This window comes from Nipponia nippon, unplaced genomic scaffold (genome assembly GCF_047370975.1).
Source record: "Nipponia nippon isolate SJK-2023a ecotype South Korea unplaced genomic scaffold, ASM4737097v1 scaffold_38, whole genome shotgun sequence".
NCBI lineage: Eukaryota > Metazoa > Chordata > Aves > Pelecaniformes > Threskiornithidae > Nipponia > Nipponia nippon.
In genome coordinates, this window is record NW_028262356.1 from 369343 (window position 1) to 385145 (window position 15803).

General features: G+C 75.3%; 2 protein-coding genes across 2 annotated transcripts; both read right to left on the reverse strand.

The window, feature by feature from the left end:
* Positions 1–55: 55 nt before the first annotated feature.
* On the reverse strand, positions 56–12169 carry LOC148053605 (autophagy-related protein 2 homolog A-like). Its single transcript, XM_087772910.1, has 13 exons — positions 12099–12169; positions 11192–11406; positions 10395–10500; positions 9204–9311; positions 8016–8091; positions 7609–7690; positions 4666–4735; positions 3795–3877; positions 2544–2665; positions 1676–1827; positions 761–853; positions 181–188; positions 56–140 (listed from the first exon to the last, which is right to left on the reverse strand). The coding sequence occupies exons 3-13, from the start codon at positions 10413–10415 to the stop codon at positions 56–58; spliced, it is 900 nt and encodes a 299-aa protein (XP_087629036.1). The 5' UTR covers positions 10416–10500; positions 11192–11406; positions 12099–12169.
* Positions 12170–13313: 1144 nt separating this feature from the next.
* LOC148053606 (uncharacterized) lies at positions 13314–15584 on the reverse strand. The gene is made up of 4 exons (XM_087772911.1): positions 15572–15584; positions 15319–15443; positions 13990–15223; positions 13314–13348 (listed from the first exon to the last, which is right to left on the reverse strand). Exons 1-4 carry the CDS (start codon positions 15582–15584, stop codon positions 13314–13316), a joined length of 1407 nt encoding a protein of 468 aa, XP_087629037.1.
* Between the last annotated feature and the right edge of the window lie 219 nt (positions 15585–15803).

The window sequence follows — 15803 nt, forward strand, 5'->3', positions numbered from 1 at the left end:
ACCCAGCCCCCCCCCACAAGAACCAGTCCAGCCCAGTGCTCCCAGTGCCGCCGCTTTATTGGGGGCGGGGGCGCGGGGGGGCGGGGCCCCCCTCTCCCTCGGGGGGGCGGGGCTCCTCCGCGTGCTGCCGCCGGGGGGCGCTGGGGGGGGGGAAACGAGGGGGGGGACACACTGAGGCACTGGGGGAACTGGGAGGGACTGGGAGGGAAGTGGGGACACAGCTACCCCCTCTCTAGCCCCCCCCCCCCATACTGGGAGCCCCCTGGCCCCCAACTGGGCCATACTGGGAGCCCTCCCCCCACACCAGACCATACTGGGACACCTCCAGCCCCGCCCTGCCGATACTGGGAGCCCCTTGACCCCCAACTGGGCCATACTGGGAGTCCTCCAGGCCATACTGGGATCCCCCTGAGCCCCCCCAGCCATACTGGGGCCCTCCCCCAGCCATACTGGGCCATACTGGGACCTTCTCAGTCCTTTCCCCAGCCTATGTTGCCTCCCCCAGCCATACTGGGACCCCCCCAGCCCATACTGGGATCCCCCTGAGCCCCCCCCCAGCCATACTGGGACCCACCCCCAGCCATACTGGGCCATACTGGGTCCCCCCCGACCCTTCCCCCAGCCCATATTGTCCCCCACCCCCCTCCCAGCCATACTGGGCCATACTGGGCCCCCCCCGCCCATACTGGGATCCCCCTGAGCCCCCCCCCAGCCATACGGGGACCCACCCCCGGCCATACTGGTCCCCACTGGTCGGTACCTGGTGGGGGCCGGCCGGGGGCTCCGGGGGGGCCCCGAGGGGGCGGGGTGGGGGCGGGGGGGCCACCAGTTCGTAGAGAGCCTCTGCCAGTGCCTGGGGGGGGGGTCAGGGTGCCCCAGCACCCGGGACCCCCAGCACCCCCCACCCCCCCGGCCCCCCCCCAGCCCCCGGGGGGGGGGGAGGGCGGGGTGTTGGGGGTCCCCGGGGTGGTTTGGGGGTCCCAGGGGGGGTCCCAGGGGTCCCCGGGGCAGGTTTGGGGGTCCCGGGGGGGGTTGGGGGGCACTGGGGGGTCCCGGGGCGGTTTGGGGGTCCCAGGGGGGTCCCAGGGTGGTTTGGGGGGTCCCAGGGGTCCCGGGGGGTTTGGGGGTCCCAGGGGTCCCGGGGGGGTTTGGGGGGTCCTGGGGGTCCCGGGGTGGTTTGGGGGGCACTGGGGGGTCCCGGGGTGGTTTGGGGGGTCCCAGGGTGGTTTGGGGGGTCCCAGGGGTCCCGGGGCGGTTTGGGGGTCCCAGGGGGGTCCCAGGGTGGTTTGGGGGGGCACTGGGGGGTCCCAGGGGTCCCCAGGGCGGTTTGGGGGTCCCAGGGGGGGTCCCAGGGCGGTTTGGGGGGTCCCAGGGGTCCCGGGGGGGTTTGGGGGGTCCTGGGGGGGGGTCCCAGGGGGTCCCAGGGTGGTTTGGGGGGTCCCAGGGGTCCCGGGGGGTTTGGGGGGGTCCTGGGGGGGTCCCAGGGTGGTTTGGGGGGGCACTGGGGGGTCCCAGGGTGGTTTGGGGGTCCCAGGGGGGTCCCAGGGGTCCCCAGGGCAGGTTTGGGGGTCCCGGGGGGTTTGGGGGTCCCAGGGGGGTCCCAGGGCGGTTTGGGGGGTCCCAGGGGGGTTTGGGGGGCACTGGGGGGGGTCCCGGGGGGGTTGGGGGTCCCCACCTGGAGGGCGCGCAGCAGGCGGGCGCCCAGGCCGAGGGCGGCGGCGGCGGAGGCGGCCCCCAGGGCGGTGACCCCCCGCGTCACCCCCCGCGTCACCCCCCCGGGGCGGCCCCCCCGCAGCGGCAGCGCCAGCAGCTCCCGCAGCGCCCGCCCTGGGGACAGCGGCCGCGTCGGGGGGGGGGGGGGGACGACACGGGGACACGGCACCCCGCCACCCCCACCCCAGGACACGCCAGGGACACGCCAGGGACACGCCAGGGACACGCCACCCCCACCCCAGGTCATGCCAGGGACACGCTGGGGACACGCCACCGCTGCCACCCGCCCACCAGGACACGCTGGGGACACGCTGGGACACGCTGGGACACGCTGGTGGCACCCCAGGACACCCTGGTGACATTGCCACCGCTGCCACCCGCCCACCAGGACACGCTGGGGACACGCCAGGACACGCTGGTGACATTGCCACCGCTGCCACCTCCACCCTGGGACACGCTGGGGACACGCCAGGACACACCAGTGACACGCTGGTGGCACTCCAGGACACCCTGGTGACATGCCACCGCTGCCACCCCCACCCCAGGACACGCCGGGGACACGCTGGGACACGCTGGGGACACGCCACCACCGCCACCCCTGCACCACGACGCGCTGGGGACGTGCCACCACCCCCCAGGACACGTCGGGGACACGCAAGGACGCCCTGGTGACATGCCACCGCTGCCACCGTGCCGCCAGGACGTGCCACCAAGGCCCCGGTGACATGTCACCGTCCCGCCAGGACACCCCGTGCCGGTGGGGCACCAGCAACGGGGGGGTTGGGGACAGGGGGGGTTGGGGACGCGCTGGGGACGCCGGTGACACTCACAGAGGCGCAGGACGGCGTGGACGGGGGCCACCCCCCCCAGCAGCCCGGGCAGTTGGTGACACCGAATGTCCCGCAGCCACTCCGTCACCGCGAAGCTCAGCACCTTCCCCAGCCCCAGCAGCCTGCGGGGACACGGGGACACGGGGGGACACGGGGGACATGGGGGACACATGGGGACATAGGGACACGGGGGACACGGGGACACATGGGGACATAGGGACACGGGGACACGGGGGGACGGGGGGACACGGGGGGACACGGGGGACATGGGGGACACATGGGGACATAGGGACACGGGGGACACGGGGGACACATGGGGACATAGGGACACGGGGACATGGGGGGACACAGGGACACGGGGACACGGGGGGACATGGGGGGACACGGGGACACACAGGGACACAGGGACATGGGGGGACATGGGGGGACACGGGGACAATGGGGACACAGGGACACACAGGGACACAGGGACATGGGGGGACATGGGGACATGGGGGGACACGGGGGGACACGGGGACACACAGGGGACACGGGGACATGGGGACACAGGGGGACACGGGGACAATAGGGACATGGGGACACGGGGGGATACGGGGACACAGGGGGACATGGGGACATGGGGGGACACGGGGACATGGGGGGACACGGGGACACACGGGGACACAGGGACATGGGGACACAGGGGGACATGGGGACATGGAGAAATGGTGAATTGTGGGGACGTGGGGACAGCGGGGACCCCCCGTCTGCTCCAGTGTCCCCACGTGTCCCCATGTCCCCCCCGTGTCCCTTTACACCCCCCACGCCCCCCTGTGTCCCCTTATGTCCTGTGTCCCCCCGTCCCCCCGTGTCCCCCCTGTGTCCCCCTGTGTCCCCATGTCCCCCGTGTCCCTGTCCCCCCCACGTCCCCCCCACGTCCCCCCATCCCCCCCGTGTCCCTGTGTCCCCCTGTGTCCCCCCGTGTCCCCCCGTCCCCCCTGTCCCTGTGTCCCCCCGTGTCCCCATGTCCCCCCGTCCCCCCCGTCCCCCCGTGTCCCCATGTCCCCCCGTCCCTGTGTCCCCCCGTGTCCCCATGTCCCCATGTCCCCCCGTCCCCCCGTGTCCCCATGTCCCCCCATCCCCCCGTCCCCCTGTCCCCCCGTGTCCCCATGTCCCCCCGTCCCCCCCGTCCCCATGTCCCCCCCCATGTCCCCGTGTCCCCCCGTGTCCCCCTGTCCCCCCCCGTGTCCCCCTGTCCCCCCGTGTCCCCACCCCTGGCGGTGGCAGAGGCGCTTCAGGCGCAGCTGGGAGCAGTTGAGCCGCGCCAGCCCGATCAGGATCCCCGCCAGCGCGCCCTGCGCGGGGACGGGGACGGGGACGTCACCGGGGGGCCACCACCCCCGGGGGGGCCACCGCCCCCGGCGGGCCGTCACCCCCCGCGACCGGCTGTCACCTCCGAGGGAGGGGGCTGTCACCCCCAGGGGATGGCTGTCACCCCCGGGACCCCACTGTCACCCCAGGGCCATGATTGTCACCCCAGGGACGGGGCTGTCACCCCCAGGGCCACGTCTGTCACCCCCACAGACAGGTTTGTCACCCCAGGGACACGACTGTCACCCCAGGGCCATGATTGTCACCCCAGGGCCACGTCTGTCACCCCCACAGACAGGTTTGTCACCCCAGGGACACGACTGTCACCCCAGGGCCATGATTGTCACCCCAGGGATGGGGCTGTCACCCCCAGGGCCGGGGCTGTCACCCCCCTGGGATCCCCTTGTCACCACGCAGGACCCAGTTGTCACCCCAAGGATGGGTCTGTCACCCCCAGGGACAGGTTTGTCACCCCCACAGACAGGTTTGTCACCCCAGGGACACGACTGTCACCCCTAGACCTGGCTGTCACCCCCAGGACCCCACTGTCACCCCAGGGACATGACTGTCACCCCAGGGACGGGGCTGTCACCCCAAGGATGGGTCTGTCACCCCCAGGGATGTGACTGTCACCCCCTGGGACAGGTCTGTCACCCCGGGGACATGACTGTCACCCCCAGGACCTGGTTGTCACCCCCACGGACAGGTCTGTCACCCCCGGGACCCCACTGCCACCCCCGGGCCGGGTGCGTCCCCCCGCTGTCCCCGTCACCTGCTCCATGGTGACGCGCTTCCCGCGGTAGTCCAGCCAGATGGGGACCTCGGCCGTGAAGCGGAACTCCCTGGGGACACCGGGGACACCGCCGTCACCCCCGGGGGCCACCACGGGGACCCCCCATCGCCACCCCCCGGGGACACCAGTGTCACCCCCCAGGGACACCGCCGTCACCCCCCAGGGACACCACGGGGACCCCCCATCGCCACCCCCTGGGGACACCGCCATCACCCCCCAGGGACACCGCTGTCACCCCCCGGGGACACCGCCGTCACCCCCCAGGGACACCACTGTCACCCCCCGGGGACACCGCTGTCACCCCCGAGGCCGTCCCCAGGGTGTCACCGGTGTCCCCATGTCCCTATCCCAGGGGTGTCCCCAGTGCCCCCAGTGTCCCCATCCCGGGGCTGTCCCTAGTGCCCCCAGTGCTCCCAGTGTCCCCCAGTGTCTCCATGTCCCCATCCCAGGGCTGTCCCCAGTGTCCCCAGTGTCCCCAGTGTCCCCAGTGCCCCCAGTGTCCCCATCCCAGGGGTGCCCCCAGTGTCCCCCCCAGTGTCCCCCAGTGTCCCCATCCCGGGGCTGTCCCTAGTGCCCCCAGTGCTCCCAGTGTCCCCATCCTGGGGGTGCCCCCAGTGTCCCCCCCAGTGCCCCCAGTGTCCCCATCCCGGGGCTGTCCCTAGTGCCCCCAGTGCTCCCAGTGTCCCCCAGTGTCTCCATGTCCCCATCCCAGGGCTGTCCCCAGTGTCCCCAGTGCCCCCAGTGCCCCCAGTGTCCCCAGTGCCCCCAGTGTCCCCATCCCAGGGGTGCCCCCAGTGTCCCCCCCAGTGTCCCCCAGTGTCCCCATCCCGGGGCTGTCCCTAGTGCCCCCAGTGCTCCCAGTGTCCCCATCCTGGGGGTGCCCCCAGTGTCCCCCCCAGTGCCCCCAGTGTCCCCATCCCGGGGCTGTCCCTAGTGCCCCCAGTGCTCCCAGTGTCCCCAGTGTCCCCAGTGTCCCCAGTGCTCCCAGTGTCCCCATCCCGGGGGTGCCCCCAGTGTCCCCCCCAGTGCCCCCAGTGTCCCCATCCCGGGGCTGTCCCTAGTGCCCCCAGTGCTCCCAGTGTCCCCAGTACCCCCAGTGCTCCCAGTGTCCCCATCCCAGGGGTGCCCCCAGTGTCCCCCCCAGTGCCCCCAGTGTCCCCATCCCGGGGCTGTCCCTAGTGCCCCCAGTGCTCCCAGTGTCCCCCAGTGTCTCCATGTCCCCATCCCAGGGCTGTCCCCAGTGCCCCCAGTGCTCCCAGTGCCCCCAGTGTCCCCAGTGCCCCCAGTGTCCCCATCCCAGGGGTGCCCCCAGTGTCCCCCCCAGTGCCCCCAGTGTCCCCATCCCGGGGCTGTCCCTAGTGCCCCCAGTGCTCCCAGTGTCCCCAGTGTCCCCAGTACCCCCAGTGCCCCCAGTGTCCCCATCCCGGGGCTGTCCCTAGTGCCCCCAGTGCTCCCAGTGTCCCCCAGTGTCTCCATGTCCCCATCCCAGGGCTGTCCCCAGTGCCCCCAGTGCTCCCAGTGCTCCCAGTGTCCCCAGTGCCCCCAGTGTCCCCATCCCAGGGGTGCCCCCAGTGTCCCCCCCAGTGTCCCCCAGTGTCCCCATCCCGGGGCTGTCCCTAGTGCCCCCAGTGCTCCCAGTGTCCCCATCCTGGGGGTGCCCCCAGTGTCCCCCCCAGTGCCCCCAGTGTCCCCATCCCGGGGCTGTCCCTAGTGCCCCCAGTGCTCCCAGTGTCCCCCAGTGTCTCCATGTCCCCATCCCAGGGCTGTCCCCAGTGTCCCCAGTGCCCCCAGTGCCCCCAGTGCTCCCAGTGTCCCCATCCTGGGGGTGCCCCCAGTGTCCCCCCCAGTGCCCCCAGTGTCCCCATCCCGGGGCTGTCCCTAGTGCCCCCAGTGCTCCCAGTGTCCCCCAGTGTCTCCATGTCCCCATCCCAGGGCTGTCCCCAGTGTCCCCAGTGCCCCCAGTGCCCCCAGTGCTCCCAGTGTCCCCATCCTGGGGGTGCCCCCAGTGCTCCCAGTGTCCCCATCCTGGGGGTGCCCCCAGTGTCCCCCCCAGTGCCCCCAGTGTCCCCATCCCGGGGCTGTCCCTAGTGCCCCCAGTGCTCCCAGTGTCCCCAGTGTCCCCAGTGTCCCCAGTGTCCCCAGTGCTCCCAGTGTCCCCATCCCAGGGGTGCCCCCAGTGTCCCCCCCAGTGTCCCCCAGTGTCCCCATCCCGGGGCTGTCCCTAGTGCCCCCAGTGCTCCCAGTGTCCCCATCCTGGGGGTGCCCCCAGTGTCCCCCCCAGTGCCCCCAGTGTCCCCATCCCGGGGCTGTCCCTAGTGCCCCCAGTGCTCCCAGTGTCCCCAGTACCCCCAGTGCTCCCAGTGTCCCCATCCCAGGGGTGCCCCCAGTGTCCCCCCCAGTGTCCCCCAGTGTCCCCATCCCGGGGCTGTCCCTAGTGCCCCCAGTGCTCCCAGTGTCCCCCAGTGTCTCCATGTCCCCATCCCAGGGCTGTCCCCAGTGCCCCCAGTGCTCCCAGTGCCCCCAGTGTCCCCATCCCGGGGCTGTCCCTAGTGCCCCCAGTGCTCCCAGTGTCCCCAGTGCCCCCAGTGCCCCCAGTGCTCCCAGTGTCCCCATCCTGGGGGTGCCCCCAGTGTCCCCCCCAGTGCCCCCAGTGTCCCCATCCCGGGGCTGTCCCTAGTGCCCCCAGTGCTCCCAGTGTCCCCAGTGTCCCCAGTACCCCCAGTGCTCCCAGTGTCCCCATCCCAGGGGTGTCCCCAGTGTCCCCCCCAGTGCCCCCAGTGTCCCCATCCCGGGGCTGTCCCTAGTGCCCCCAGTGCTCCCAGTGTCCCCCAGTGTCTCCATGTCCCCATCCCAGGGCTGTCCCCAGTGCCCCCAGTGCTCCCAGTGCTCCCAGTGCCCCCAGTGCCCCCAGTGTCCCCATACCGGAAGTAGATGGGGCTCTCGGTGTCGGGGTCCTCCTCCGCCAGCGGCTCCAGCCCGGGGGGGTCCCCAGCGCCCGGGGGGGCTGCGGAGGAGCGGGGGCGGGGGGTGAGGGGAACCCCAGCACCCAGGGGTGCCCCAGGGCCCCCCCCAGCACCCAGGGTGCCCCCCCATCTCCCAGTGCCCCCCCAGCACCCAGTGCCCCCCCATCTCCCAGTGTCCCCCCCGCACCCAGTGCCCCCCATCTCCCAGTGCCCCCCCCAGCACCCAGGGGTGCCCCCCATCTCCCATTGCCCCCATCTCCCAGTGCCCCTCCCCAGCACCCAGGGGTGCCCCCCATCTCCCAGTCCCCCCCCCCCCGCACCCAGTGCCCCCCCCCAGCACCCAGGGGTGCCCCAGTGTCCCGGTACCGTCGGGGGGGGGCGCGGGGGGGGCCATGTGTGCGACGAAGTTGCTGATGTAATCCCTGAGGAAGATGAGGGCGTCCTGCGGGGGGAGGGGGTTGTTGGGGGGGGGGGGGCCCTCGGGGACACCCAACCCCCCCCAGGACCCCCAACTCCCCCCGTGGCCCCCTGACCCCCCCATCCTTCAGGGGCACCCCGACCCCCCCATGGGCACCCCCAGACCCCCCAGCAGCACCCTGACCCCCCAGGGGCACCCTGACCTCCCAGGCCCCCCCACCCCCCCCAGGGGTACCCAGACCCCCCCCCCCCATGGGCACCCCGCCCCCCCAGCAGCACCCTGACCCCCCAGGGCCCCCCCCCCCAGGGGTACCCAGACCCCTCCCAGCAGCACCCTGCCCCCCCGGGACCCCCGCCCCCCCAGGGGTACCCAGCCCCCCCAGCAGCACCCTGCCCCCCCCCCAGGGCCCCCCCCGCCCCCCCAGGGGTACCCAGCCTCCCCCAGCAGCACCCTGACCCCCGGGGTCCCCCCGCCCCCCAGCAGCACCCTGACCCCCCGGGATCCCCCCACCCCCCCCGGCCCCCCCGCCCCCCCCAGCAGTACCCTGCCCCCCCCCGGCCCCCCCCCCGCCCCCCCAGCAGCACCCTGCCCCCCCCGGGACCCCCCTACCCCCCCAGGGGTACCCAGCCCCCCCAGCAGCACCCTGACCCCCCAGGGCCCCCCCCGCCCCCCAGGGGTACCCAACCCCCCCAGCAGCACCCTGCCCCCCCCCAGGGCCCCCCCCGCCCCCCCCAGGGGTACCCAGCCCCCCCAGCAGCACCCTGCCCTCCCCCAGGCCCCCCCACCCCCCCAGCAGCACCCTGCCCCCCCCAGGCCCCCCCACCCCCCCCAGGGGTACCCAGCCCCCCCCAGCAGCACCCTGCCCCCCCCAGGCCCCCCCGCCCCCCCAGGGGTACCCAGCCCCCTCAGCAGCACCCTGCCCCCCCGGGATCCCCCCACCCCCCCCGGCCCCCCCGCCCCCCCAGCAGCACCCTGCCCCCCCGGCCCCCCCCGCCCCCCCCCAGCAGCACCCTGACCCCCCCGGGATCCCCCCCCACCCCCCCGGCCCCCCCGCCCCCCCAGCAGCACCCTGCCCCCCCGGCCCCCCCCCCCCCCCCCCCCCAGCAGCACCCTGCCCCCCCAGGGCCCCCCCGCACCTGGTCGATGTGGAGGCGCAGGGGCGTCAGGGCCACCCGCAGGCAGCACTCGGGGACCCCCCCGGGGGGCGGGGGGTGGGGCAGCACCCGCAGGGCCTTCACCCACAGCTGGGGGGGGGGCGGGGGGGTCAAAGGGGGGGGGGTCAGGATTGGGGGGGGGCACAAACGGGGGGGTCAAAAGGGGGGGGGAGAAATGGGGGGTCAAAATGGGGGGGTACAAATGGGGGGGTCGAGGGGGGCAGAAATGGGGGGGTCAAAATGGGGGGGTCAGGATTGGGGGGCACAAACGGGGGGGTCAAAATGGGGGGGACAAATGGGGGGCAGAAATGGGGGGGCAGAAGGGGGGTCAGGATTGGGGGGGCACAAACGGGGGGGTCAAAATGGGGGGGCAGAAATGGGGGGGGTCAGGATTGGGGGCATGAAATGGGGGGGCAAGATTGGGGGGGACACAAATGGGGGGCACAAACGGGGGGGCACAAACGGGGGTCAGAATGGGGGGGTCAGGAACGGGGGGGTCAGAATGGGGGGCTCAGAACGGGGGGGGGCGGAAGGGGGGGGGCCGTACCGTGGGGGGCTGCGGGGGGGCCCCCCCGGGGGTGGCGGCAGAGGAAGGGGGGCCCCCCCCCCCCAGCCGGTCCCGCAGCTCCAGCCCCTGCACCACCCGCACCAGGCGGGCGGTGGGGCGCCCCCCCCGCGCCCCCCCCGCGCCCCCGCGCGCCCCCGCCGCCGCCGCCGCCGCCGCCGCGTAGCTCTCGTGCTGCAGGCTGACCTGCGGGCACCCGCGCTCACCTGCCGCCCCCCCACTGCCCCCCCCCCGGGACCCCCCGTGGCACCCGCACCCCCACTGCCCCCCATCACCCCCCCCCCAGCACCCCCCGCCCCCCACTGCCCCCCGTGGCACCCGCACCCCCCCACTGCCCCCCATCACCCCCCCCAGCACCCCAACGCCCCCCCACTGCCCCCCCCGGCACCCCCAGACCCCCACTGCCCCCCATTGCCCCCCCCCGACCCCCATTATCCCCCCATTTCCCCCCCCGACCCCCATTGCCCCCCCCAGCCACCCCCCGACCCCCCTTCCCCCCCGACCCCCATTGCCCCCCCAGCCACCCCCCGACCCCCTTCCCCCCCCGACCCCTCCCCCCCCAGACCCCCCTTCCCCCCCCCCCCGGCCCCCCCGTTGCCCCCCCCCACCTTGCCGAGGTGCAGCTCCATCAGCTCCTGCCTGCGCCCGGGGCCCCCCCGGCTGCGCCACCCGGAAGGGGCGGGGCCTGAGGGGGCGGGGCCGCCGCGGCGGGGCCTGCGGGAGGGGGCGGGGTCACAGGCGGCCAAGCCCCCCCACCCAAACCCCGCCTCCCTCGAAGCCCCACCCACTCCATTCCCCCACTGGGGGGCGGGACCTGCGCTTTAGCCCCGCCCCTCCCACCAGGGGGCGTGTCCTTTACCAAGCCCCACCCACCGGGGAGGACCCCTGCCCCCATCCCCAGGCCTGCCGGGAGGGGGCGTGTCCTGTATATTAGCCCCACCCACTCTGAGCTCCACCCACCCCACCCCGGGGGGGAGGAGCCTTGCCCCCGCCCCAATCCCTGTCGGGAGGGGGCGTGTCCTGTGCCCTAGCCCCGCCCCATAGGGCGTGTCCTGTAACTTAGCCCCACCCACTCCAAGCTCCACCCACCCCACCCGGGGGGGGAGGAGCCTTGCCTCAAACCCCAGCCCTGTTGGGAGGGGGCGTGTCCTGTGCCCTAGCCCCGCCCCCGGGGCGTGTCCTGTAACTTAGCCCCACCCACTCCAAGCTCCACCAACCCCAGTTGCCACCCCGGGGGGGGGCGTGTCCTGTATCTTAGCCCCACCCACTCCGAGCTCCACCCACCCCGGTCCCCACCCCCCAACCCCGGGGCGGGGGGAGGAGGAGCCTCGCCCCCGCCCCGAGCCCTGCCGGGAGGGGGGGGCGTGTCCTGCACCCTAGCCCCGCCCCCGGGGGCGCGTCTCACCGGGCGGCGGGGGCGGGGCCGGCGGGGAAGTCCCGCCCCCCGAAGAGCTGCCAGCGCAGGCTGAGGTCGCGCAGCAGCAGGCGGGCGCGGGGGGGGGGCAGCCCCGGGGGGGGGCGCAGCCGCTCCCCCTCCCCCCGCGGGGGCCCGAAGTGCCCCTCCCGCACCCGCAGCGGCCCCGGCGCCAGCCAGCGCAGGCGGGGGGGGGCCTCCGCGCCCTGCGGGGGGAGGGGCTGAGACCGGGCCGCACCGCCCTCACCCCCACCCCCCAGGGACCCCCCGGGAACCCCCCCCAGGGACCCCCGGGAACCCCGACCCACCCTGACCCCCTCCCCCGGGACCCCCAATACCCCCCTGACCCCCCCTGGGACCCCCCAGGGACCCCCCCCGGGACCCTGACCCCCCCAAGGACCCCCAGGACCCCCGACCCACCCTGACCCCCCCCCCCCAGGGACCCCCCCCGGGACCCTGACCCCCCCAGGGACCCCCGGGAACCCCGACCCACCCTGACCCCCTCCCCCGGGACCCCCAATACCCCCTGACCCACCCTGGGACCCCCCCCAGGGACCCCCCCGGGACCCTGACCCCCCCCAAGGACCCCCGGGACCCCCGACCCACCCTGACCCCCCCAGGGACCCCCAATACCCCCCTGACCCCCCCCAGGGACCCCCCCCGGGACCCCGACCCCCCCCAGGGACCCCCAGGGACCCCCAACCTCCCTGACCCCCCCCCCGGGACCCCCACCCTCCCCTAACCCCCCCCCCCAGGGACTCCCAGCCCCCCCCCCCACCCTGACCCCCCCAGGACCCGCAGCACCCAGGGACCCCCCCCGGACCCCCCCCCCAGCCCCCCCGCCCACCCTGACCCCCCCCCCGGGACCCCCAGCCCCCCCCACCCCTCCCCCACTCACGGGGCCGGGGGCCGCGGGGGCCTCGAGGATGCAGAAGCCGTCGGGGTCGGGGCCGTCGGCGGGGGGAGGGGCGGGGGAGGGGCGGGGGGCGGGGCCCCCCTCGCCCGGGAACAGGTACAGGGAGGGGGAGGGGTGGGGGGCGGGGGCTGGGCTGGGGGGGGAGGGGTCAGCCCCATGGCAGGGCCGGCTGCTGCCCCCACCCCCCAACTGCCCCCCCCCCCCAGACCCACAACTGCCCCCCAGACCCACAACTGCCCCCCGACCCATAACTGCCCCCCAGACCCACAACTGCCCCCCGCCCCACAACTGCCCCAGGCCCATAACTGCCCCCCCAGACCCACAACTGCCCCCCCGCCCCACAACTGCCCCAGGCCCATAACTGCCCCCCCGCCCCACAACTGCCCCCCCGACCCACAACTGCCCCCCAGCCCCACATCTGCCCCCACCCCCCAACTGCCCCCAGCCGTACCGGGGGGCTGTGGGGCGCCGTGGGGCGGCCGTGGGGCGTCGCGGAGGGCGTCCGTCAGGTCCTGCTGGTTGATGGGGGCCGGGGGGGGGCGGGGGGGCCTGGGGGGGGGGGCCCAGCCGTGGGGCCCCCAGCCCCCCCCCCCCCGGCACCCCACCGCCCCCCGGCACCCCACAGGGCCTGGGGGTCACCGGGGCGTCCCTCTGCCCCCAGCCCCACTTGGGGGGCACTGGGGGGGGCCATGTGGCCCCCCCCCCCCCACTTGGGGGTCGCTGTGGGGCACCATAGGGTCCCCATGTCCCGTCCCTCCCCCACTTGGGGGTCGCTGTGGGTCCCCATGTCCCATCCCCCCCACACTTGGGGGTCGCTGGGGGTCCCCATGTCCCCCCCACCCCCACTTGGGGGTCGCTGTGGGGCAGCGGGGGTCCCCGCGGTGTCCCCAGCTGTCCCCCCCCAACCCCCACTTGGGGGTCGCTGTGGGGCACCATAGGGTCCCCATGTCCCGTCCCTCCCCCACTTGGGGGTCGCTGTGGGTCCCCATGTCCCATCCCCCCCCCACTTGGGGGTCGCTGTGGGTCCCCATGTCCCCCCCCACCCCCACTTGGGGGTCGCTGTGGGGCAGCGGGGGTCCCCGCGGTGTCCCCAGCCCCCCCCTACCTGGCTGTCCCCGTGAGCTGAAGCAGGGCCGGCCGTGGGGCCCGCCGTGGGGCCCGCCGTGGGGCCGGCCGTGGGTCGCGCCGTGGGGCCACTCAGGTGCCGCAGCAGACGGGCGATGGCGGCGGCGCTGTCGGCGCAGGTGCGGGCGCGCAGGCGGGCGGGCTCCAGGCGCAGCTCCTCTTGCGGGCAGGGCTGGGGGAGGCGAGGGGGCTGCCCCACGGCGCCCCACAGCCCCCACGGCGCCCTCTGCCCCATAGAGCCCCCCTCTGCCCCATAGCACCCATCTCTGCCCCATGGCACCCCCTCTGCCCCATGGCACCCCTTCTGCCCCATAGCACCCATCTCTGCCCCACAGAGCCTCCTCTGCCCCATAGCTCCCCCTCTGCCCCACAGCTGCCCCACAGCCCCCCCCCGGCCCCACTGACCGGGCTCTGCCCCACAGCTGCCCCACAGCCCCCCCCGGCCCCACTGACCGGGCTCTGCCCCACAGCCCCCCCCCCAGCCCCACTGACCGGGCTCTGCCCCACAGCCCCCCCCCCCGGCCCCACTGACCACGCTCTGCCCCACGGCTGCCCCACAGCCCCCCCGGCCCCACTGACCGGGCTCTGCCCCACAGCCCCCCCGGCCCCACTGACCGGGCTCTGCCCCACGGCTGCCCCACAGCCCCCCCGGCCCCACTGACCGGGCTCTGCCCCACAGCCCCCCCCCGGCCCCACTGGCCGGGCTCTGCCCCACGGCTGCCCCACAGCCCCCCCCGGCCCCACTGACCGGGCTCTGCCCCTCGCCGCTCCCCTTCCAGGTGGTGACCAGCAGCTCCAAGAAGTCGACGTCCAAGACGCAGACGTAATCTGGGGGGGGGCCCGGGCGCGTGGGTGCCCCCCACCCCCAACCTGGGTGCCCCCCACCCCCGACGCCTGGGACCCCCCACCCTGGGGTCTCGGAGGGGACAGGAGGGGACGTGGGGCGACACTGGGGGGGCACTGGGGGGCACTGGGGCACCCAAGGGCCCCACTGGGTGATGGGGGGGGGGGCTGGGGGGTGGCAGCAGGGACACGGGGGGACCCTGGGCCCCGCGGGTGACGCAGCGGGTGACACGGCGGGTGATGTGGGTGACACGGCGGGTGATGTGGGTGACACAGCGGGTGACGCGGGTGATGCGGCGGGTGACGCGGGTGAGGCGGGTGACATGGCGGGTGACGCGGGTGACGCGGGTGACGCAACAGGTGAGGTGGGTGAGGCAGCGGGTGAGGCGGGTGACATGGCGGGTGACGCGGGTGACGTGGTGGGTGATGCGGGTGACACGGCGGGTGATGTGGCGGGTGACGCGGGTGAGGCGGTGGGTGAGGCGGGTGACATGGCGGGTGAGGCGGGTGACGCAGCAGGTGAGGCAGGTGAGGCAGCGGGTGACGCGGGTGACGCGGGTGAGGCGGCGGGTGACGCGGCAGATGACGCGGGTGAGGCGGTGGGTGAGGCGGGTGACGCGGCGGGTGACGCGGCGGGTGACGCGGGTGAGGCGGTGGGCGAGGCGGGTGACGCGGCGGGTGACGCGGGTGACGTGGCGGGTGACGCGGGTGAGGTGGTGGGTGAGGCAGGTGACGTGGCGGGTGACGCGGGTGAGGCGGGTGACGCGGCGGGTGACGCAGGTGACGTGGCGGGTGACGCGGGTGAGGCGGTGGGTGAGGCGGGTGACGCGGCGGGTGACGCGGGTGAGTTGGGTGACGCGGCGGGTGACGCGGCGGGTGACGCAGGTGACGTGGCGGGTGACGCGGGTGACGCGGCGGGTGAGGCGGGTGACGCGGCGGGTGACGCGGCGGGTGACGCGGGTGAGGCGGTGGGTGAGGCAGGTGACGCGGCGGGTGACGCGGCGGGTGACGCGGCGGGTGACGCGGGTGAGGCGGGTGACGCGGCGGGTGACGCGGGTGAGGCGGTACCTCGCTGCAGGTCGAGCGCGTCCCCCCGCCAGCGGTCGCTGAGGAAGACGGCGCCGTCGTCCACCAGGAGCCTGGGGCAGCGGGGGGTCAGCGCCGGGCGCCCCCCCCCATAGCTGCCCCTCCCCCACCCCTGGGTGCCCCTCCCCCCCCCCATGGGTGCCCCCACCTGAGCAGGAAGACCTCGGTGTCGGTGACGATGGTGCTGGTGACGCTGAGGGTCTCGGCGGTGACCAGGACCCGCAGGGGGGGGGGCGGGGGCCCGGGGGGGGGGGGGGGGGGTCAGGGGGGACCCTGGTGTCTGGGACCCCCCCCCCCCCCACCCGAAGGGACCCCCGTGTTCGGGCGCCCCCCCCCCCCCCCTCCCCAGGGGATGCAGGGAACCGGGTGCCCCCCTCCCAAAGGGATCGGGTGCCCCCCACCCATGGGACCCATGTGTCGGGGTGCCCCCCCACAAGGGGATGGGTTGCCCCCCCCCCCCCAAGGACTCAGCCATTGGGTGCCCCCCCCGGGTCCCAGCCATTGGGTGCCCCCCCCCGGGACCGGTGCCCCCCCCAAGGACCCAGCCATTGGGTGCCCCCCCCCCGGGGGTCCCAGCCATTGGGTGCCCCCCCCCCCCAAGGACCCAGCCATTGGGTGCCCCCCCCAAGGACC

Excerpts from the sequence above, each read along its gene's own strand:
- LOC148053605 (XM_087772910.1), bottom strand. The coding sequence starts at position 10,415 with ATGGAGCTGCACCTCGGCAAG. Across the intron at positions 7,691-8,015 it reads CCCCGCGCCCCCCCCCGACG|CCCCCCCGGGCGCTGGGGAC; the intron begins GTACCGGGACAC and ends GCTCCTCCGCAG. Across the intron at positions 2,666-3,794 it reads CGCCTCTGCCACCGCCAGGG|GCTGCTGGGGCTGGGGAAGG; the intron begins GTGGGGACACGG and ends GTGTCCCCGCAG.
- LOC148053606 (XM_087772911.1), bottom strand. Across the intron at positions 15,224-15,318 it reads ACCGAGGTCTTCCTGCTCAG|GCTCCTGGTGGACGACGGCG; the intron begins GTGGGGGCACCC and ends CCGCTGCCCCAG. Across the intron at positions 13,349-13,989 it reads GCGGCGAGGGGCAGAGCCCG|CGCCGCCGCCATCGCCCGTC; the intron begins GTCAGTGGGGCC and ends CTGCGCCGACAG.